The following is a 24,549-nucleotide window of genomic DNA, read 5'->3' on the forward strand; positions in this document are numbered from 1 at the left end:
CCATAATTATTCTGTGCACTCTGGATTTTCTTTCAGGAAGGTCATGATTTTCATGAAGGCGTTAGAGCAGGTAAGTGACAGGTGTCTGTACTTCCTTCGTGACTTTCGGGAAGAGGATTTGTCAATTCTCAGTTAACTTCAGTGGCTGTTTTAGTGAAAATTAAACTTTTAGAATGGTCTCTCCTCTCTCTTCTCTCTCTCTCTCTCTCTCTCTCTCTCTCTCTCTCTCCCTCTCTCTCTCCTATCTGTCTCTCCTATCTCTCTCTCTCTCTCCCCTCTTCCCCTCTGTCCTCTCTCTCTCTTCTCTCTCTTCCTCCTCTCTCCCTCTCCTATCTCTCTCTCCTATCTCTCTCTCTCTCCCCCCTCTGTCCTCTCTCTTCCTCCTCTCTCTCTCCTCTCTCTCTCCCCCCTCTCTCTCCTCTCTGTCTGTCTGTCTGTCTGTCTGTCTCATATGGGAATATGTCTCCAAAGCTAGTGTTTCACAGTCACATCTTGGCACTGTTCTCTGATGGGTGTTTCTGTCCAGGCCCCCTCTGCTCACCGGGCCTGCCCTGTGAACTTGTATACGCACCCTGCTGCTTTTGAAAGGGAAGCCCTCAGCTGTTCTTCTTCCTTTGTACCATCCGTTCCCTTATGAATGAACAGGCAGTGTCTGTACCCACTGCCCACCTCCTGGTGTCTCAGCAGGTAGCATCACTGGAGAGCACATATGTTATGTTTTTGCTCATCTCCAGGCAGCACATTTAGGAAAAGCTTATGTTGTTTTCCTCTAGCAAACTTGTAGCCATTCCTTTTATGAGTAGTTCTTGTGTTCATAAAGATCTATTGTTCCATATATAAAATGAGTTATTTTCTTCTGTATAAATTTTGCATGCCTCATCCTGCCTGTCTTCCAATCATCATACCAACCAATTTTCATGTGTGTGTATGTGTGTGTGTGTGTTACTGCTCCACCACTCACTGCCTATATTCTCCAACCCCAGAAATATTTCTCTTGAGTACAAGGTGATGTTTTCTACACCCTGAGACTTGGTAAATTTCTGTTATTGTTGTGGAATTCTCATAATTTGTAGTATGACATATCATAAATAAACATAAGGTGTAGGTCATTTTAGGAAACACATGGGTTTGAGTCTGCATTGGTGGCTGTGTGGTTAAATCAAAGTGTGCATCTTTCCCATTAATTTCTGCAGGTCTCCATGTGTGCAGATCAGAATTGTGCCCCCCCTCTGGGGCATACTGCTTTAGAGTTGTTATTAATGTATTTGTTAAATATCATAATAGCCCCTTTACAAATACAAGACAGTTTTAGATGTTTTAAGTAAATATTTTCAGTCACTTTATGAAAATGGAGTTGAAGTTAGTCAACATCAGAAGGTTGAATCACAAAGGAAGTGCTTGGCATGTGTGGTGCACACAACTTTAATCCCAGCACAGAGGCAGAGGCAGGCAGATCTCTGTGAGTTCCAGGCCAGCCTGGTCTACAGGCCAGCCATAGCCACACATGTCTACAAAACAAAACAAAGCCCATCAACAATACCAGCAACAACAACAAAACCAAAGCAGTTGCTTATCAAGCTACTTTCGTATCTAAAATTGAAGAAGGGCCTTTTTACTGTGTAGTTCAGGCTAGTCGGAAACCTGTCATCTTGCTGCCTCAGCTTCCTGAGTGCTGGCATGACAGGCATGCACCACGAGGCCTAGCTGGGTAGTGAGACAGCATGGTTGCCCCTGTTTCAGCATAGACTCTTAGAAAGGAGCATCTGCTGGAGTAAGACTGTTTAGTATTCTTGCTTCAATTTACAACTATAGTGCTTTGTCAGCAAATTAGGGAGATGATTTTTAAATATCCTTAATCTTAACATCTAGGACAAAGTCCCTTTTGGTTACAGAAGATAAAAATGAACCCTGCCAGTAGAGCTAAGGGCTAGAAGCTCTCTCTCCCACAGGCCTAGCTTCCTGCATGGGCAGGACTTTCTGTCTTGCAGGAACACAGCCAGCTCTGATTAGTGCTTGTTCCTGTGCCCTTCTACCCAAGGAGGTAGATAATACCAGCCTGCCTCTTAAAGGAGAGAGTCTTGTGGAGGGAAGGATGCCCCAGGACTAGTCTTTTGCTGACACTGGCTAGGAAATGGAAGCTTTCGGTCAGGAGGGATCACAGCCATTTCTGACCTGCTTCCCACAGTAGACAGACGTATGCCTCTAGTACAAAACTGGCAGCATGAGCCGGGCGGTGGTGGCGCACGCCTTCAATCCCAGCACTCGGGAGGCAGAGGCAGGCGGATCTCTGTGAGTTCGAGGCCGGGCTGGACCGATAGCCTCCGAAACAATACAGAGAAACCCTGTCTTGTAAAAACCAAAAAAAAAAAAAAAAAAAACCAAAAACAAAAAACAAACAAACAAAAAAAAAAAAAACTGGCAGCATGCCTATAGTCTGCAGCTACCTGAAACTCCCGTCTCAGAACAAAACTAGAAGCAGATACATCTCCAGTGTCTACATTTAACTGTACATAGAACTTTATCTATTCAAGAAGGCATCCTTCTTCCTTGGTTCCCAGACTGCTGCTCCAACTGTGCTTAATTTGGGTTTTTCTATAGAGCTTATATATTTAGACTGGGAATGTAGACTAATGACAGAATGCTTGCCTAAGGTTTACTTCTTGTACTGTCACCACCAAACAGCAACAGCAGAGCAAACATGCATCTCCCCCTTCCATTTCCATTCTTTATTAAAGTTATATACGTTAGTCATGGCTGAGACTTGCTACCTTAGCCATGTTTTTTTAGTGGTTTGCAATTGCAGATTGACATGTACTTGTCACAAACAATATGGAGCTCCTGCATACCCTCCATCCAGGTGCCTGAATAGCATATTTGTAACTGTGTGCACTAACACCAGAAAATAAGTATTCTCTATTTTCTGAAGTGCTTACACTTAGAATCCTATGGGGATACAATGTGTCTATCCTGAGTGATGTCTGAAATGAAATAGGAGTAGAAGATGTTGTGATTGATTCTTTTTTTTTAATTCAAAGCCATCTATACTATAGGACATCTACATTTAGTTATGTGTACTTTCCTTTACCTCAAGTAATTAATTTTCCTCTCAAAGCATGGTTAGAAGCCTGGGCCCGCTTCCTCCGTTGCCTCCCCTCCCATCTGCACCAATACTGGATTTAGCAGATTACAATATGTTTAAGCTACCAGATTAGTTCCCTGGGTTTTATTAAACGTATAAACCTTGCAGAAAAAATTTTATAGAAAACCATGCCTAGTAAGACACAGTTATCAATTCAGTAGTTAAATCTGATAATGACAGAAAAAGATGTGCTAACATCTTTGCCTTCTTTTGACAGTTCTCGTTGACAAAGACCAGAATCCAAAGTGGAAACCAGCCAATTTAAATGAAGTAACTGATGAAGACTTGAATAGTTATTTTAAATCCCTGGGGAGCAGTGACTTGAAATTCTGAGGTGATCAGGTACCTAAAGTTTACTTTGGAACAAGGGTCAGCACATATAACACAGAGGCCAGGTCTGGTATCTTGTCTGTATTCATGCAGCCTGCAAGCAGGAAATAGTTTTCTCACTTGTAAATTATTGGAAATGAGATGACAAGACTAACATTTTATGACACGATGGTCACCTGAAGTTTAAACACCAGTGTTTATGTTTCATGATACAATAGTTAGCTCAAACACTAATGTTTATAGAACTTTACTACAGCATAGCCATACTTGTTATCTGTGGCTGTTGGAAGTGGCCATAATGGTGCTTTAAAAGAAAATGGCCCCCATAGGGAGTAGCACTATTAGAAGGTGTGGCCTTGTTGGAGGTGTGTCACTGTGGGGGTGGACTTTAAGGTCTCCTGTGCTCATGCTAAGTTCAGTGACACATCTGCTTATGCTGCCTGGGATCAAGATGTGGAACTCTCAGCTTTTCCAGCACCATGTCTGACATGCTTCCCGCCATGACGATAATGGACTAACCCTCTGAAATGTGAGCCAGCCCCAATAAATGTTCTCCTTTATAAGAGTTGTCATGGTTACAGTGTCTTGTCACAGCAATAGAAACCCTAATACACCATGACGTATACTGTATGACCTGCAAAGCCTTAAGTACCTACTGTGATCTTCAGAAATGGTTTGCTGGCCCCTGGTTCAGAAGATGGGAAATTCTCAAGACTCGAGAGAGTCTTAAGTTATTATCTCTCATTAAAATGGTGACTTTAGCTTCCAGTGGCAGTTCATATGTTGATCAAATTATGTACAGATTATCAAAAATAAAGATACTGAAATTTGGAGGGAGTATGTTAATTCCTTATAAACATTTCCTTAAAAACTGTGAGTGAATTTAAACAAACACCATAACAGAAGAGTTACTTTGTAAACAGGAAAAATCTTATTGGAAAAAGAAAAAGGTCGTATGAAGTTCCATCTCCAGAACACTAGCTCAGCCTTCCCTGGGTCATCAGAAAATACACCCCCAGCAGAAATGAAAGCCTTGTTCTTGTTATTTGCAGTATTTACTAACCTGGAAAAAAAGGAGGAATTAAGAAACTCCAGTCTCTAAGACACACCCTTGCTATTTATAAGTAACATCAAACCTTTATATGAAAAGTTAGAAGCAATTTAAAATAAAACATCTTTAGTAATTGGAAGCTGACAGAATTTTTCAAATTTTTTTGTGTATGCATACTTTGCCTGCAGAGCCATAAGAGGGCATTGGACCCCTGGATCTGGAGTTAAGGACAATTATGAGCTGCCATATGAGTACTGGGAACTGAGCCCTGGTTCTCGGAAAGCAAGCAGCCAGTGCTCTAAGCTACTGAGCCAGTTCTCCAGCCCCTGACAGGTTTAAGTCATAATAATTTTACATTACAGTCAACCAATCATTTATTTTGTATCTTGTTATAATTTCTCCTCCATTCCAGGCTCTTGAAAAATTAGGAGAATATGAGGTAAGAACAAAACCAACAGAACTGAAAAGAGCATTGGGCTTGAGTTGGGTTCACATTGGGCTTGAGTTGGGCTCACATTGGGCTTATATTGGGCTCATGTCTGCACATACCCACAGAGGAGCAGGTTCCAGCACAGGGGGTATCGCTTTACATTTTCTCAGTTCAATCTATCATGCAGGACTTTCCATCCTGACAGTTCGGAACACAGAACATGTCTGAACTAGTACCATGGTATTGACCATGTTTTACATTTATATCCTTAAAGCTCCTAAATTAGACCTTAGTAACCCAAGAGCTTGTCTGTGTAAGTGTACTTTCATTCAGTTGGTACGTGTTAGCAATACAGAATAGAAGTCTGTATGTGAAACATCAATGAACCACACCAAAAAGTATTTGCTTCAATTAAATAAGTACTGACAGCTCATTGCAATCAGACTTTTATTATAGTTACAAAAAAGCATTTTCACAAAAATATTTGGGAAAAATATCACTCCAGAGTTAACTCCTACAGTGAAGGGAATTTGCTAACAAAACGAGTTTGTGAGTAAAGTGGCAGCTAATTCTTCAGAGCTAGCTTTTGTGGCTACTAGGAAGAAACACATGGCTTGCTGGGTCATTTCACATAGACATTACATATACATTACTATTTCTTGACATACATGTCTAGCTTCTGATTTCTAAAATAATAAAATGTAAAATGTACTTCCCATCTCACCAAATGCCAATGGTAATTAAGTAGTATGTGCATATTATGCTATTTCTGTGCATTTATTTTTGATGCTTATGAGACAGTTTGGAACAAATTCCTTTGGGCTTAAGATAATCATGTTTTTTTTCCTTTCAAAATTGTGCTTTAAGTGATAATAACCATAGGTGGTTTGCAAACAACTGATAAGGCAACTAAGATGGGAGACTTGTAGGATCAAAGGCCTGTAATCAAAAGGTAACTGTACCAAAGAGACAATGGGGGCAGGGAAGAATACGGAGGCATTTTGAGAGTTTTAGTAAGTAAAGAATTGGCACATTTATTTCCTCCGCTGATCTGCTTCTGCAGTCACCACTGGGAGGCCATATGCTGATAGCAGTCCCTCTGTCCTTGCACTGATGCTCCACATGTCCTTGTCCAGTAGCTAATGAATCATCCATCTTTCTGAGTCCCTCATCCCCCTCAGTCATCTCCTCCTCAATGAAAGACCTCAAATGAGGATCAGATGTTTTCATATAAAGACATGAAGAAGGCTGATTCTTTATTAGAGATGTCTCATTAAGTCCAAACTATATCCTGATAGCTATCCAGTGTGGTATAAAATTTGTTCAACTCTTTTTTGATTCTTGTTCACGGGCTGACATACAAAGCCTGACCCAGGCTGGGGGCACAGTGCTGGCTCCATGTTAACCCTTCCACCATAGTTCCTGAAAGGGGATGGCAGCAGGGAGCAGACCTCTAGCTAGATGTGGACCTGGCAGACACCCCTGCTCCACCCTCGGGGAATCAACATGGGACAAAGAAGAAGCCTGAAGTTGAAATACATATAACCCAAACCCTCTTGCCATTACAAATCCCTGTGTAGATTATGTCATGCTCTGAAAAAAATACATATTGTTTTTTATACTTAATTATATAGTTGAAATAACAAGAACTCTTGCAATAGGTGTCCTCATATGAGAAACAAATGAGTGAAAAACTCGTGACCTAGGCTTTTGCCTGAATCTTCAGGAAACTGCTGCTTCATGAAGTAGAGGTTGTACTTAATGGAAAGTGCTCTGCATTGGGACTTATGTGCAGATCGCTGTAGGAACAGAGTAGTTGCTTATAGCTCTGTAAACTGTTAGACTACAAGTGCAGTGGAGAACTGTGATTCCCAGGGCTTAGTGAAACTTAGTAGAATGATAGATCAGGTGTCTGAAACCAAACGGCCTGTCACTCACTTTAACGACCCCTTTGCTGCCAAAACCTGAAGGATTCACACTATTTGGCTTGGATTTCAACATATTACTGTTAAAGCTAGAGGCAGCGTTTCTCACTACTGACAATCAAGTACCTGGCTATTTCATTAACAATACCAAAAGCCTTTCTCTAATGGTTTTGGATTTCAAGTATGCTGATAAATGGTATCACTGAAGGGCTGGTGTAGATGGGCCTATTTTCCTGTCTAATTAAACTCAGTGTCTAGCACAGCTTTGTGATAATTCTAGACACTCAGCTCTATTTTTCTACTGAGTTTGTCCTAAGTCTTCTCTTAATGTTGAGTTTTATACAGTTAAGTTCTTTAAAAAAATAAAAAGTATATACTTATGATAGTTTTAAAATGCCTAATTTACAACCTCTCCATAATATATGCCTAAAAGTGCCTTGTGACTGCTGAATCCCACACAGGTGCTCCGTTCAGGAAGAGATTATATGGCTAAGAGTGCCCTATGAGCACAAGTGACTGCTAAATCCCACATTGGTGGTCCCTTTGGGAGGAGTGTTTCTGTTCTGCCCTGTAGTGCAGCAGAATTACAGCTCCCTGAATGTCTGCTCCTTCACCCCTACACCAGTACTGCAGGGAGATTTCACCCATGGTTAGCCATGACACTAGGCTCAAATTTTCACCTTGCAGACTAGGCTTCTGTCATTTTTAAGACTTACTGGATAAAAGGTATGGAAGAGCTTCATATTTCAATGCCATAAACTAATGCCATCACTTCTATAAATTATCATTTAAAGATGGCTGTAATGTGCAAAGTTTAAATTATCCAGTGACAGCTGTGGCATGACCCTGAGGCTTAGTGTGATAGTTACCCTTTTCAATTACAAATTCATCTTCCTCGGAAGGAAGAGCAGCCTTCAATGAGGCCCTCTTCTCTGGTGGTTTTCTAATTGTAGGTTAGAGGCTACAGGAAGTGAGTGGGCAGTCCCTGATACAAATGGCTAGAGATCCATTCCTTGTCAAAGCATTTTAAGGAAACCCTTTTTCATGTTCTGGGCTTATTTTTGGTGTAGATGAACAGAAATAGTTATTTTAAAGTCAGTCCTTTAAAATAACCATTTGGAACCTGGGCACTTTTTATTCAACATTTTCTTTGGTGATGCCATTACTGCTTGAGGAAGAGCATGCTATGGCAGACAAGTGGTTGCTGGGTGCCACAAGACCTCTGCCAATCTTTTCTGTGACCCAAATTTGAGATCAAGCAGATTTACATTGATGTTAACGTAGAACTGCTTAAAATTATATTTCACCATAAGCGTCCTACACTAATATTATCATAGACACGGTTTTACATCCAGTTGGAGTTTTAAAACTTATTTCATGTATTTAAGCTAGCACCGACTACATCCAGAGCACAGCAAAGTATCATCACCCAATAGCGGTCTCAGAGCCCTCACTCTCGATGTATGGAATGTTGTAGTACTTGATGTTTTCGCATGCCCACTGCTGCATGGCGTCCTGCACGATTTGCTTGGCCAGACGCTCTGCAAATTCAACGACCGCAGCACTGGGCTCTGGGAGTTTCTTCACTTCCTCTAGGCCTCCAGGTCTGCCTGGAGAAGGGGTCCTGTGTTGACAGCTATCATCTAGCATAAAGGCTTCTTCACTCTCATGTAGCGTGTCTAATGTGGTAGGAAATGGGAATGTTTGCTTTGATTTCATGCAGCCCATGATGTAGAGCTTTGGCAGAGTGGAGGCAAACTGTGTTAATTAAGACGCCTTCAACACATCCTCGGAAAACAGTGCAGGGTTGTTCACACAATGTTGACCGGCTTCCTCTCAGGCCACTGTGGCAGCCACTGGTCCCCTCTCAGTACTCCTCACGTCTTGTGTTTACCTGTCAAGAGAAGGGAGTTTTCATTGTGAGGTTCTGTATGATGTGGTGATGTGGAAGCCCTTGGTTCCTTGAAAGAAAAGTGGGGTTCCCAAAAAAACAACTATATCAGCCAAAGCTGGAGAAATCACTCGGTGGGAATGATAGGACACTCATCAAACATTGCTTTGAGCTCTTGAAAATTTTATAAAAGTAAATGGAGTCAAATTTTTACTATCAAGTGATCATTCTTGGACTGAATTCCAACCATGTTTTTTTTTAATTCCTTCACAACTTCATACATATATAACATACTTTGCTCATATTCTCCTTATTATCCTCTTACTCCTTACTCATACGAGCAAACCACAAAATTCCCATCCCCCCCAAGTCACCCTCTTTTTGTGTTTTCTATTGCTGTTTCTCTTCCCTCTCTCTGTTGCCTCTTTCCATGGGTGGGTGGGTATCCCACAGCATTTAATTTGGCAGTTTTAGTCAATCCTTTAAAAAACAATTTGAAATTTGGGCACTTTTATTCAGCATTTTATTTTGTGGTGCCATTTTTGGGCAGCAAGTGTACCCCTGTATAAATGAGCATTTCCACCATGAGCATTGCTGTCTAGGAACCCAGTGCTTCAGACTCATGAAAATGGCAAGGTCTTTCTTCGGTTGGAGTATGGATGCTAGCAGTATGCACAGAAAATATCCCACATGATCCCAGCTTTTCTGTACATCTGTCTACCATTTCTTCATCCCCCATTTCTACAGGCCCAAAGCTATGCAGGTTTTGGCCATCACTATTGCTTCCAAAAGGTCAAAAAACAAAAAGAAAAATGTGTCTCTATAACGGGCTCATTTGTTTATGTATTACGTGGGGTTGGTTTTTGCTAATAATGGGAGACTGCGTAGTTAGGACAAAATGATTGCTTTTTGGTCCTTGGCAGAAAGTGTTTGCTGATTTCTGATTCTTACTATTAGGAAAAAATAAGCAAAGTGTGCTCCTGCCACCAACCTATGAGCCCACACATCTGAGACTGCTGTTCAAATCAGACTTTGTTCCCTGGCCAGATATGTACAACTTAGGGGTGAGAAGAGAATAATGCCCTTCGTATCCATGTGTGCTCTGGACAGCACAGACATCCAGGAGCCACCTGGTTTGTTTGTTTGTTTGTTTTCTTTTGAATGAAATACTCCCTATTAAGTTATTTTTAAGTAAAGGTTTCTTATACCAAACTATCCCCATCCTACTCTTATTGTGTTTAAACATGAAGTAGGCCATGCTCTGTGGCACGCCTTTGCATTTTAAATGGGTGTCGTTGTTGAACGTATTGTCTTAAGATGGGACTTTAGGGTTTATGTAAGTGACTACATTAGGAATACGCAGCCACATGGCAGCACAGATGAAGTCAACAATCCCTGTCCACAGGACCTGATTCGATCTTACAAGGAACCCTAAGTGTCATAAGTGAAGGTTATTGTTTCAGAGACAACTCATCCCTGAAAGCAAAAGCTACTGTGTGTCTACTCACTTTTAATAGTTTGTAATCAAAAAAGTCTAGAAAAATTAACCTGTGGTGAACTTAACTGCTATACATTTTCCTTTAAATATTTGGGATTCCTGTTAATGCTGCTCCCAATCTCTACCACTAAGTAAGTATGATAGAAATGTTTTCTACTAAGAATCACCTCACTGAGCCCAGGACACAGATCTTAAAAAGAAACAAACAAACATAGACTTAATCAAAGAATTCAAGGAGCTTAAAGAAGACAAAAACAGCTTAATGGACTGCAAAAGAATATAAAGAGAAAAATTGTAAGAGTAATGCTCAAGGAAAAAAAACCCACAAAAATAAGGCTGAATTAAACGACAAAGGCAATCTAGGATTTGAAGAGGACATTCAATAAAGAGACAGAAGCACTGAAGAGACTCAAACTAAACTGAAGACAAAATTGGAAAATGAAGTATCCAAATTAGAAAACTCAAGAGGAAGGCTATACAAGAACCTATACTTAAAACCTGAGTAGAAGATAGAATATCAGTTCTTGAAGACAAGGAAAGAACATGCAGGAACTGTGGGATACCATGATATGATAGCATCTTCTAATTAAAGGTATAGATGAGAAAGAAGAATTCTAAGTTAATGGCATAGACCAAATCTTAAGCAAGAATATAGAAACAGACTTCCTCAAACTAAGGGAAGATACTCTGAGAGATCATACTTAAAACACTAAATTATACATGAGGAGTGCTGAAAGCTACAAGAGAAAAAGCACATAGACAAACCACCCAGAATAACAGCTAATTTCTCATTGGAAACTTTTTAAGCTAGAGGAGCCTGAAGCAATGCAATCTAAGTTCTAAAAGACCACGATGGAAAGCTATTTGGCATAGTGGTAGGAGAAAAAAGTTTTCATGATATAAACAGGCAAAATACTTTCATGTCTACCAAAATGATCCTATAAAATACTGGAAGCAGTACTTCAGATTGAAGAGAGGAATACACATGGCCAAGAGCCTCTAAGAAGAGAACAAATGAAGCTGTAATTAATTAAATACAAAGCACAACTAAGAAACAGCAATAAAGCCAGCAAAATTGCTGCAGTATATTCACCTTTGAATAATAATTAATGTACTCAATTCTCCAGTCAAAAGATATAGGCAACGTGAGTGGTTTAAGAAACAATTCTTTTTATCTACAGGAAACTTGGTTTTAGGCACCACTTTAAATTGAAAAGATGGAAAAACGTATTCCAAGAAAATAGGACCAAAAGGAAGCAGGAGTTGCCATATAACTGTCTGACAAAATTAAACTTCAAACTAAAGCTAAATAGAAGAGACGAAGAAGGGCACTTCATTCCTAATCAAGGCAACAATTAACCAATATTATAATACTTAACATGCATGTACCAAACTCTGGTGCACCCACTTTCATAAAAAGCATACTACTGAAATTAAGGATAGATTAATACCAACCCAGTAGTGGTAGATAACTTCAGTAATTCACTTTCTCCAATAGATATTTGGACAAAAAACAGGAAATCTTGGACATTTTACATCAAATGGACCTAATAGATATCTACAGAATATTCCACCCAAACACCAAAGAATATATGTTCTATTGAACAGCCCATGGAAGCTTCTCTAAAATAGACCACATCCTAGGATGCAAAACAAATCTTAAATTCAGAAAAAAATTGAGTTCCACGTGGCCTATTTGACTGTTATGCAATAAAACAAATTTCTATTATGTGCAAAATTCATGAAGATTAAATAACTCATTAGTGGACTGGTCAAAAAAGAAATCAAGATAAAATTTTTAAAAGTTTATGGAACTAAATGAAAATGGAAACACAACAATACATTTGGGATACATAAAAACAACAGTTCTTGAACCTTCATAGCTCTGTGTGCCTACATTCTAAACAATACAAAACCAGAAGGAGCCCAAATAAATGACAATAATACAACTCAAGAATTTAGATAAAAGAGAAATCCAAATCCGGTAGACAGCAGGAAATAAAAATCACAGCAAAAAATAACGAAATAACAATATAAAGAACTGATGAATCTATGAGCTGGTTCTTTGAAAAGATAAACACAGTTGACGTACTCTTGGCCCAGCTAACCAAAAGAAAGAAGGAACAATGAGACATTTACAACAGACACTAAAAAAATTCAGAATACCATAAAACCTACACTTCCATCAAGTTGGAAAATCTAAAAGAAACATGAATTCTAGAAGCATCAAAACACCAAAGTTAAATCAAGAAGAGATCAACAACCTAAACACCAAATGAATAGACTGAAACAGTAATAATAAGCCTCTGATTAAAAAAAAAAAGGCACACTTAGGCCAAAAGAATTAAAAGCAGATATCTGTCCAAGTTTGACTTTCAAGGATATACAACCAATATTTAAATTTTAAAAAAGAAAAAAAAAGGCAGAAGGCGCACTCACAGACTCCTCTGGACCCAGTGTTACCCTTATACAAGTAAGGAAGCACACACAAAATAAAATAAAAACTTCATACATATTTCTCAGATGGACAGAGATTTTTGAAAATCTTCAATAAAATAATTGTGAATAGAACACAGGCACATATCAAAAAGATCATCCACCAAGTTGACTTTATCTTAGAGATGTGGGCATGATTCAATGTATGTAAGTCAGTAAATCATATAAATGGGCTTAAAATCATATAATCTCAGTAGATACAGGAAAAAAAATCTTAGAAAAAAATCCTAGAGAATAGGACTGTAGGAAACATACCACAACACTAAAAAAGGATACATATGACAAATCCATAGCAAACATTATCCTAAATAGAGAAATACTCAAAGCAACCCCATTAAAATCAAATGACATGGTTGTCCATTCCTCCTCAATCTAGAACTTAAAGTACTAGCTGGAACAATACAACAAGGATACAAATAGGAAAAGGAGTCAAATTATCCTAATCTGCAGATGATTTATTATCCATAAGAGACCCCATACATTCCACTAGAAAACTTCTAGAAACAATCAACAGTTTCAGCAAAGTGATAGGATACAAAATCAACTTACAAAAACCTGTAGCACCTTTATCTACTCCTGAAAAAGAGATCATAGGAACACTCCAATTTACAATAGCCTCTAAGACAACCTAACCAAGGAAGTAAAGGACCTCTACCATGAAAACGTCAAACCTCTGAAGACATTAGAAAATGAAAAGACCTCATATTCATGGGTTGTTAGAATTAATGTGAAAATGATCATGTATAGATTCAATGTGATCACAGTCAAAATACATGTAACAGTCTTCACAGAAATAAAAAAAATCCAAAAATTCATACAGAACCAGAGAATACCCCAGATAGACAAAGCAAGCATGACCAAAACAGTGCTAGAGGGATTTATCATTCCAGATTTCAAGATATATTATAGAGCTAAATAATAAAAACAGCATGGTGGTGATGGCGGCGGCCCACGACTTTTATCCCAGCACTTGGGAGGCAGAGGCAGGCAGATTTCTGTGAGTTTGAGACCAGCCTAGTCTACAAGAGCTAGTTCCAGGACAGGCTCCAAAGCTACTCAGGAAAACCCTGTCTCAAAATAACAAAACAAAACCCGGCAGGTACAGACACAAAAACATACATATAGACCAGTGTACAAAATAGCAGACCCAAACACATACCGGTAGCCATCTGATACTTAATAAAGAGGCCAAAAACATACACTGGAGAGAAGGCAGAAGGACCAATAAATTGTGATTGGAAAACTGGATATCCATATACTGAAGAATAAAACCAGGCCAGTATCTATCACTTGCATAAAAACTAGCTTCAAGTGCATCAAATATCCCAGTTTGAAACCTTGAAATGCTAAAATCCATTAGAAGAAAACCTAGGCATTATCATGCAAGATTTAAGTGTAGGAAAGGACTTTCTGAGTAGGGCTCCATTTGCCCAGGAATTAAGGTCACCAGTTGACAAACAGGACCTCATAAAACTAAAGAGCTCTGCACAACTAAGGAAACAGAGTGAAGAGGAAGGCCTTAGAGTAGGAGCAAATCTTTGCCAGCTACACATCTGACAGGGTTAATAGCAGAACATAGAAGTAAAAAAAGAAAAAGAATGGAGGAAAGGAAGAAAGAAAGAAAAAGAAAAAGTGACCCATTTATAAAATGGGCCTGAACTTGAACAGATAGTTCTGGAGGGTGGAGAGAAGAAAGAAAAGAAAAGGAAAAGAAGAGAACAAGGTTTGGCAAAGGTCTTAAAGAACTAGATGCTGTGTGGCTTAGATTTCTGAGCTATTGCTCTAGACAGCACTTGTGCCTGTTTCTCCAATACCATATTGACATTTAATCCTCACATGGCAATATTTAAAGTGGGAACTCTGGGAAATACTATTAACGTAATACTGACCTTATAAAGACACCCCAAATTCCTGCCCTTCAATGCAGCACCTATGAATCAGGGCTCTTTGATTCCAGACTCCGAATCTGCTGGTGTCTAGGCTGAACTGGACTTTCCAGCACATGACCATAAGACGTGTGTTCCTGTTGTTTGTAACCAGTCTCTGGCATTTCACTGAAGCAGTCTGAACAGACTGAAACGCACATACAACATATGTTGCAAGCACTCACTTCTGTGATCATAACACAGAAGCAGCCACAGACAACACATAAATAAGTGAGAAAGTCACATTCCAGGAAGACTTCAATTCTAAAAAGAGGCAGCCAAACATGGTCATGGACAAAACAGAAGTATTCTCACTTTAAGAATAAAATTACCATTAAAACAAAGAAGATAGAATCCAAAGTATTCACAGTATGTAACATCCAAGTTTCTTAAAAAAAGATTACAAGTCATGCAGAGAAATGAGAATGACCTAAGTCAAGGAAAAAAAGGTAGCTGTTTGTCCTAGCTAGGGTTATTACTGTGATGAAACACCATGATCAAAAGCAGATTGGGGAGGAAGGGCTTTTCCTGGTTCTTTATTTTTTTATTATTATTTATTTTTCAGTTTAAATTTAGATTAGAAACAAGGTTGCTTCACAAGTCAGTTCCAGGTCCCTCACCCTTTCCATCCCCTCCTCCCGTGCCCTCCCCCAACTCCCCCATTATCCCCTCATTTCCCCAGGGAGGGTGAGGCCCTCCATGGGGGTGTCCATAGTCTGTCATTTCATCCAGGGCAGGGCCTAGACCCTCCTCCAAGAGTTCAGGGTGAGAGTGCACCTCACATTGTTGGATGGGAGTCCAAAGTCCATGTATACATATACAACCTAACACTTCTATAGCACAACACACAGAGAAACACTAAACAAACAACAAAAAGGACCGATATATAACTTCAGGTTTGGTGGTGATTGTTTTAGGTATAACACCAAAGCTGTGACCCATAAAACCCAAAGGTTTGGCCTCACTAGAATTAGAAGCTCTGCTCTTTAAGGGACACTTCAATAAAATGACTTGGAGAAAACACAGTAAAAGCTTTGATAAGAACTATAATCCAGGGGCTGTAGAGATGGCTCAGAGGTTAAGAACACTGGCTGTTCTTCTAGAAGTCCTGAGTTCAATTCCCAGCAACAACATGGTAGCTCGACCATCTATAATATGATCTTATGCCCTCTTCTGGGGTGCAGGTATACATGCAGAACACTCATACATAAAATATAAAATTAAAAAACTATAATCCAAATATACAAAGAACTCTGAAAGCTCAATAATTAAACTGAAGAATCTGATCAAAATGTGCAGAATATCACCTCAATGAGGAAGACACAGAAGCCAGCTAAGCATTTAAGAAAATCATTAATGTATGGCACTAGGGAATTGCAAGTTAGAACAGCATGGAGATACAGCATAACCCAATAGAATAGTGAACAGTCCAAACCGCATCAAATGGAGTGGAATATGGGACAGAGTCTGTGCTTTGCAGGCTATAAAACAAAGTGATGCAGTCTCTTTGGAAGACAGTCTCACACCTCCTCACATACTGAACATACTCTTTCAACATGATCCAGAAATCCCACTGGTTGGCATTTGCCCAAATGAAAATGTAGGCTCAGATAAAATTTTACAGACCGGTGTCTTTTTCATAATGTCTACAACTTGGAAACAACCAGGACACCTTTCAGTTGGTGAATGAATACACCATGACACATCTAGGTAATGAGATAGTATTCAGCATTGAAAAGAAATGAGTTATCTTGATCTACAAAGCAAGTTAAAGGACAGTCGGGGCTACACAGAAACCCTGTCTTGAAAAACAAGAGGAAGAGAGAAAAAGGAATTGTGTAAAAAAAGAAAAAGAAATGAGTTATCAAGCTAGTCTGAAAGGATTATGTACTATATGACTCCAACTCTATGACAGTTTAGAAAAGGCAAAGCTGTGGAAAAAATAAAGACAAGAGTACAGGAATTGTGGAGGTAGGATGAACACATGAAATTCAAGGCAGTGAAAGTATTTTATATGTTGCTATAATGATGGGTATACAGGACTACACATGTGTCAAAAACAATGAATTATATAAAACAAAGAGTGAACCCTAATATAAAGTGTGGGCATTAGGGGGTCATGATGTGTAAAAACAGTTGCATCTTGTGAAACACGTGTGTCACTCCATGTCACTGGTAGTCTGGGGAGTAAATGAATGTAGTCATGAGGTCTGAGGACTCTGTACCTCCTGCTCAACTATTCTGTGAACCTAAAACTCATTCTGGAATGTCTTTTAGAAGAAATACTAACTATATTCTGTCTATAAGAGGTGCAGTTTAAACAAATATGTAAGTGATAGTATGAAAATACAGGAAGAATCATAAACTTGGCAGAACTAAAAGATTAAGCCATAACATAGTTGGGAGATTTATATTGCTTAAGTAGAAATGGATTATCCAGAGACAAAATGAAGAATCTACATTTTAAACATGGTTCACTCTGAGTCAGCCCTCACTGAACAGAGACTCAACAATGAGGGCATTCATGTCATGATTTGAAGGGAAACTCACCATGATAGACTGAGTATGCGAGAGTCTTAACAGATTTCAGGGCTTGAAATTCTGAAGAACATATTTCCTAGTTGCCCTGCTGTTAAAATGTTAAAAATAATAAAGTCCCAAATATTTGGAATGTAATTATTGTTAGGTCACCATGGGGTGAAGAGATTGTAAAGGAATTAAATATATCTCCAGCTCAATAAAAGCTAAAACATATTAAAATTCTGAAATGAATCTTTAAATGTAAAAGAAATTATATAGATTTGAATCCTTGTAACAACAATGTTTAAATTAGTCATCCAATTTTCACCTTAAGCTAAAAAAGAAAAATCAATCCCAAGTAAGAAGGACAGAAATGATACAGAAATCAATAACCAAAGCAACCAGTGCTGTTTGTTAAAAGTGACCTAATAAGCCAGGCTACACACAAGGAAACGTTATCTTAAAAACAATAATTAAAAAACAAACAAACAAACAAACACAGAACTCAGCCGGGTATGGTGGTGAATGTCTTTAATCACAATACTTGGGAGGCAGAAGTAGTCAAATCTCTATGAGATCGAGGCCAGCCTGATCTACAAAGCAAGTTCCAGAACAACCTGGGTTGTTACATAGAGAAACCCTGTCTCAAAAAACAAACAAAAAAGAAAGCACAATTCAAAAGTGTCAGGTAGATGAACAGGCATAGAACAGCTGAAAGCCTACCTTAAACTCTAGATTATGGTTATGGTTGGCTTGGTTTACATCACTTTCACAGGTTATCTATATGCTTCACATTCTGGCTTTAAAATGGGCTCTGCCTTGAATTAATACAAATACACACACACACACACACACACACACACAGGTCTTGTATGTTTATGCAGTATCAGTTTTAACGCAAATATACTTAATAAAATGCTAATTCATTAAGAAGCATACTTGAAGGAACCATGGAAATGGCTCAGGAAAATGCTTGCCATGCATGCCCAAGGACCCGGGTTTAATTCCTAGTACCACATACTTAACAAAGGAGGGAGAGATATAGGTGCATCTAGAACCCTGGCACTGGGGTGGCAGGGATAGGAAAGTTCTGGGGCTCACTGGCCAGCCAGTCTAGTTGAACCAGTGAGCTCCAGGCTCAGTGAGAAACTGCCTCAAAAATAAGATGGGAAATTACTGGCAAAGAGACACAGTGTCTATCTCTGGCACATGTACTCTCCTCTCTCTCTCTCTCTCTCTCTCTCTCTCTCTCTCTCTCTCTCTCTCTCTCTCTCTCTCTCTCTCTCTCTCTCTCTCTCTCTCTCCCCTCCCCTTCCCCCTCCTTCCCCAACACAGAGGCATACAAAATACCTGTTATTTTTTTAAAAAGTCACTCAGTTTGTAACAGCATATTTGTCATTATTTGTCCTCTAATAAAAATGTACTCCAAAATTCCGTGAAAACTGAGCATTAAATGGGGTCTTTGGTCTGGGAATATTGAGAATCACCCATTTGGACTATAAATTTACAAGAGAATCAAATGGCACGGTCAAACAAGTCAACTCCACTTAGTGTTTCTTTTCGCCAAAAAGCAAAGGCTAGAACCTGCATATACCATCTTGATCTATCTGAATGTCACCAACAGAACACTACAGAGTTTCCTCATCTGGCTCCAGGGATGCATACAGTGTGTAGCTGTTCACCAGCCAGCTCCTATGCACTCACACCTGGGGCCAGTTTCCCAGTGCAAGGTAGAGAAGATGGCATTGCTAAGTACAAGGACGATGTTTGAGATTCTTGCAAGCCTGATCCTTGGGGACCAGGTGGTTTGGTTTTATGTGTAAACTAACAAGGATCTACCACAGACATGATGGAAATCAAGTGAGGTCCTCTGTGTGAAGGATCTAGAACTCTTGGAACAGAGCTGTTCTATGTCGCCCTCTTTCTCCTTCTCTGGAGTATCTCTTAAAGCAAGGAACATGAACTTATTCACTATTTTAAGTGATTTACATCTTAAGATTATAGTTATGAAAAGATAAGATTGTCAGCAGTAATTCTGGAGTTGCAAGTTAGAATTGTGATGTGTCTTTCATTGACTGGAAACCTCTCCCATGTGTCATGTCATCCAAGCAGCATTGTCAGCATTGTCTCCCTTAGCCCTGGAAGGCTCTTCCTGGTCACTCACTGATAAGGACAAATACTGAACTTCAGCCTGTATTAGTTCCTCCAGCATTATAAATATGTCCTGGAGCAAAGTGAGACATAGCTTCTCACCAATTAGTTAAGAAAGAATGATCTAGAACCCCAGACCCAATTCTAAAGGCTCATTGTATCACATGTGTTGCTTATACATGTAATTAAGTTCATTTTAAATCACAATGCTTTTTAGCAGTTGGATTCTCAAGTGATTCTGTAGTCACTGACATAGGACAGCCAAAGAACTTCTTTTCTTCCCTCTAAATTCAATTTAGGCATTATGTTACTCAGTGAAACCAATTCAGATGCTTTAGAACAAGTAGGAGGTGCAAATAATAAGAGGGGATTAAGTGCTGAGCACTAAATGAACTTCCAGCAGCAGTATATCTAATTCTGAACACTGAACATAACATTACTCTAGTGCAGAGGCACAAGAGAACTCAGAGTTCAAATGCACTTGGACTCAAGGTCAGAGACCAAGAACTCAGAAAAATTTTGCTATTTGAAGCTTAAGAATTTTTTCATGATGTCAAACTCTCTACATCTTTCCTAGGGAGTTATCACATCTGCTGCCTGTGGTTGGTGGGACAGTGCTGCTGGGGGGTGGGGAGGGTGGAGGTTTACTGAGACTTATGTAAAAGCTCTGGATTTCTTACTCATGCCCGGGCATCTCCTCTTTAGTACTGGACTGCTGTAAGCATCCATGCCCATCTCCTCCTTCTAGCTCTTCCTTAACTGGAAACACCCCATCTCCTCCTTATCTGCACCCAGCTCTGTCTCTCCACTTCCCTACTTACACCAAAGGCTATCTTCAAGGATGGGGAAGCCCCATCTGCTTTTTACAGACTTCCCAGAATTCCTCTGACTCTTCTCTAGAATCCCCTTGTGCTGGTGTCTAGACTATTGAATCTGTATATATAGTTAATGAACTGAGGACCGGTGGGAACATTCCTCCCGGGGAGCAGTCACTTTTCTTTTCTTTGGCACAGGACATTTCCCTGTGTCAAAGCATGTCACAAATGTTTATTAAAGTGTGGCCGCTCGACAGAAACCTATGTGTCGTCAGTGTGTTAGATGCTGGCTTAAGCAGTGGGTTTGACATTATTCTCTTTGTTCAGACTGTTTGCAGAGTTGGATAGTTGGGCTAGGTTAATATTTACAATGTTCTGATGAAGATACCCCCACAGAGGACATATGCCTCTCCTTCACAGGACTCCCTGTGTCTTTGCCATCTAGTTTCATGGATCTGTTTGCCTTCAGCCCTTTGTGAAAAATGTGTGATTTCTCCGCTCTTCATTTTAAGAAACGAACTCTTAAAATATAGTGTTTCCATACTACCTGCTATCTAGAGTTATTTACGATTGCCAAAAACTTTGAACTTATCAACCCAGTTTGGCTCTTATTCTTCATTGTGCATTTGCTATGGAACAGGGGAGCAAGTTAACAGACTCCTAGAATCCAAAGGCAGATGGTGTGTTAACTAATTAGAGAAGGAAAGCGACTGTCTTCCTGCCTTATGAGCATCAAGTTGAAAAGAATGGAAAGATGAGAGAAAACTAAAGGGCAAGCTGAAGGGATAAACTGTCCATGCCTTCCCATTCTGATCACTCAGACTTGAGCACCCAAGACAACCTGCAGTTGTCTGGAATATCCGAGAATCTCCCGAAAACCTATGGGAAGGGCTCAAAGCTACAGTCACTCGCACTACTTTGTCCCCGTGTTAATTTCTAATACTAAATATGGGAGAAAGTGAATTAGAATTCCCAACCCGGATAGACCAGGTAAAATTAAAGATGTGAGCGAGCAACGCTTGGCAGGGGCAGTGGTCTATATTTCTAGGAGCTGGAAGCTGACTGATCACTTCAGGAGTTGAGCCAGAGTCTCTTTCCAGCAAGGCATTTGGTTAAACTTTCCTTTGCTGAACTCTTACAGAAAAGACCAACAAACTACAACTTAAGTGCCAAATTCATCTGGTTCACTAAAATCTACTAGGGACCAACTAGATTTCCAGCCATTGTTGTGCTTGGCTTTTTCAGTACTTTGAAGTTCAGCAGTCACCCTGAAAGTGGATGGCATTAACCTCATTTTACTGATCTATAACGGAGTATGTGCCAGGCTTCAAACTTGAACCTCTCAGAGCCATTTCTACCATGGCACGGGCTCCTAAGCCTGCAGCATTTCTACCATGCAGCATTTCTACCATGCAGCATTTCTACCATGCAGCATTTCTACCATGCAGCATTTCTACCATGCAGCATTTCTACCATGCAGCATTTCTACCATGCAGCATTTCTACCATGGCACGGGCTCCTAAGCCTGCAGCATTTCTACCAGGCCATGGGCGGGCTCCTAATCGTGCAGCATTTCTGCCACAGGCTCCTAACAGTGCAGCCTTCGGCACAGAAGGACCCATGCTGGGCATTCTCAAATGTGAAGAATCAACACAATGAATGTCAGAATCAAAGCTGAAATATATTCATTAAAGTGGAAATTAGAGGTTTAAAGTAATATAAATCAAAAGAGAAAGCTTTCCACTCAAGAAGCACGAGGCTGCACAATAAAGATTAATAAAGTCTGCCTGACAACAAATAAAGGGTGACCTTTTCAGTCAAGTGATGTGTTTATCTCGGTTTTGGTTACTCACTAAGGAAAAGTATGCCCTGTTTTCTGAGCACCTATGTGCACTGCAGGGATTAACAATTTCAACCTCCCAGCAGCCAGCGAAACAGATGAAAACTCCCTTTAAACCTTTCGTTTCTTTACTGTCTTCTCCTTTTCCTTATTTTTGGGAGGAGGAGTGAGTGGGATGGGCTCCATATGAAAGTTTTAGATTTCCTTTGCAAAAAGAAGAATTCTTGCATGTAATCTCAGAAGTTGGAAGGTTGTTGGCTAGGGCAGTACTAATGAGGCACAGGTCCCAAGAAGCCATTGTCAGCTCAGTGTAAACTTGCTGACAGACACAGGATGTTACCTCCAAACACGGGGAGCTTCCTGACACTCAAGTGGCCAATCAAAACCTGGCTTCTGCCAGAAGCAGGGTGTGGACAGTATATTGAAATTGACTGGAGGGCAGACCACAGAATTAAAATACCCTTCTGTTATCTAATTATGCTCTGAAAGTTATTAAGAAAAGCAGAAGAAAAAGGTAAAATCTGAAGTCACTATTTTTTTCCAGAACCATTCTGCTATACTTAAATAACATTGTTTCCCATCTATGCATACACCATAGCTGTATCAGGAACTGTAAACAGATTATCCACTTGCTGCTGGACGATTTGCCATAATAGAAGTAGAGTCTTCAATCCCCTGAAATTTTACCTAAAAAATCTCCATCTGATATATACATGCCGCAGTTTGTGTGGCTATTCACTAGTTTACAACGTTATATTACCTCCAGTAAAGGACGGGGAGGGGTCAGACCGGAGACAGAGAGAAACCACCTGCTTCTCAGAGCCTTCTCTAGCGGCTGGGGATCCCACCCGTCTACTCTTTCACTTCTCATTTGCGCCATTTCCCTTCAAGATTCAGCCTCCCACGGCTTCCAAGAGTACAAACACAACCACTGGGCTCATCATGTGCCACGCAGCACAAGCCTGACAGGTTGGCATGTGCGGGAGGTGTCCTTTACCTGAAAGCCTTCATTCGCTCTTCAGGTGGGAAGGGAGCCTGCATCTCACAGTGAAATACTGTAATTTGAGGGCTCCGAACAGAATTGGGAGGGTGAAGGTAATAGTCCAATTAAGGGACCTAGTATGTGAGACCTTGTCCAGGACAGCTGGCTGTGAAATGTTAGATACAATTAACTCTTGCAACTCCAGCTTTCCTGGGTTGGAAAGTCAAAAGGTCACAGCAACTGAGCAGGACACCCACCTCCCAGAAGTTCACTTACCCTACACAGCGGCGGGGCAGCTGCGCAGCCATCGCAGGACTGCATGGCCTCAGTGTGGATGCTCAGCGGGCCTCAAGCCCCCTGGCCGCAGCCGGAGCTCCCGGGGCGGGAGCTGTTCCGGGAGGGCGCAGTGAGGGGAGGGCGCTGGCGTCAGGGCGGGAGCCGCAGCCTGAATAGGCGCAGCGTGGCCGGGCTGCAGGGACAGAGTCTCCTCCGCTTCGCGAACGCCAGCTGGGTCAAGTTAGTGGCCGCTCGCAGAGGGCCGGCGTCCTTCGGCGGTGCTCTCGGCTCCTCCTGCAGCCCGCCCGCCCTACCCTGCTCATGGGTTCGTGGCCCGCGCCCTGTCAGTGGTATCCTGCAGGTGGAGCCAAGGGAAGCTCCCGAGCACGCCCTCAGCACCGCCAGGGGCTCCTCCACTCAGTTGAGTCCCAGGCACAGCCAGAGAGAACTAAAGGGTAGGGCCACCGCTCGCACTCCCATCCCCTGCAAGCTATCCACGAGGCGCCACCTCCCTAGAGAGACGTAGACCACCGAGTAGGAGCCGCTCCATTCTCCTGCCCCACCTCCCCGGAGCCACCTGGGCCGGGACATCACCTGATCTCGTGGCGCGTGGGAGCAGGCGCGGCTCTGCTGGTGCTGCAGCGTGGCGCCGGACTCCGCAGGTGACCTCCTGCAGCCTGGCCCTGGCTCTCCGGGCGGGCTAAGGCTCCGCTACAGCTCTGAGGCTGGCTTAGCAGTCAAATCTGATTTGACCCCAAGCGCCACACCTCGCAGCTCCACCCAGCAGACTCCGCCCGACCAAGTACTTGGCTCCGTGAGCATGCAGAGCAAAAGTGCCCCGGTGTACTTACGGATTTGAAAATGCACTTTTCTATCCTTCCATACAGAACAATCCATATGCTTGTTTCTCAAAACAGAACATCCTGAAGGACCATTTTCTTACTCTTTAAAGAAGCAGGGGCCTCCAAACAGGGCCATTATTCAGTTAGACCTCGCTGTCACTAGTTCCACGTGATGCCTGAATCTGTCTGCATGATTCCCGAGAGAATGTAACAGCCCCAAGAGAATAACAAAAGAACCATTATTTCATCCTGTTCTACAATGGATTGTCAATGCAAAGCTCATGCCCCAAAGGACCTCAGTGATAACTCTTCTGGCTCCTTACGTGACAGAAGATGCTGAGGCTGAGTCCTGCCTTAGGAAGGGGAGAGGGTACAGAAATAGGTGGGTTCCTAGGAGTTCACAAGCCATCCAAACGGTAAACTTCCGGTTCAACCAGA

The 24,549-nt window shown here is 41.0% G+C and overlaps 2 protein-coding genes across 6 annotated transcripts in view; one reads left to right on the forward strand and one right to left on the reverse strand.

The window, feature by feature from the left end:
* The window catches only part of Hibch (3-hydroxyisobutyryl-CoA hydrolase), a 78,911-nt gene extending 74,611 nt beyond the window's left edge, over window positions 1–4,300 (forward strand). Inside the window, exons 13-14 of the mRNA XM_040753669.1 lie at window positions 37–70; window positions 3,357–4,300. Of these exons, the coding sequence (XP_040609603.1) occupies window positions 37–70; window positions 3,357–3,472 (150 nt within the window). The 3' untranslated portion in view covers window positions 3,473–4,300. The remainder of the gene's footprint in view (window positions 1–36; window positions 71–3,356) is intronic.
* A 1,080-nt stretch (window positions 4,301–5,380) lies between these two features.
* The window catches only part of CUNH2orf88 (chromosome unknown C2orf88 homolog), a 40,796-nt gene continuing 21,627 nt past the window's right edge, over window positions 5,381–24,549 (reverse strand). For 2 of the 5 annotated variants that reach the window (XM_040753671.1, XM_040753670.1), the window contains exon 2: window positions 5,381–8,769. In XM_040753671.1, the coding sequence (XP_040609605.1) occupies window positions 8,301–8,603 (303 nt within the window). In that variant the 5' untranslated portion in view covers window positions 8,604–8,769 and the 3' untranslated portion in view covers window positions 5,381–8,300. Of the gene's footprint in view, window positions 8,770–23,269; window positions 23,545–23,863; window positions 23,986–24,120; window positions 24,142–24,549 lie in introns of those variants that run through there. The other 3 variants (XM_013123971.3, XM_013123970.3, XM_013123969.3) reach the window with 3 other exon arrangements.

Source organism: Mesocricetus auratus, unplaced genomic scaffold (assembly GCF_017639785.1).
Source record: "Mesocricetus auratus isolate SY011 unplaced genomic scaffold, BCM_Maur_2.0 Super-Scaffold_100010, whole genome shotgun sequence".
NCBI lineage: Eukaryota > Metazoa > Chordata > Mammalia > Rodentia > Cricetidae > Mesocricetus > Mesocricetus auratus.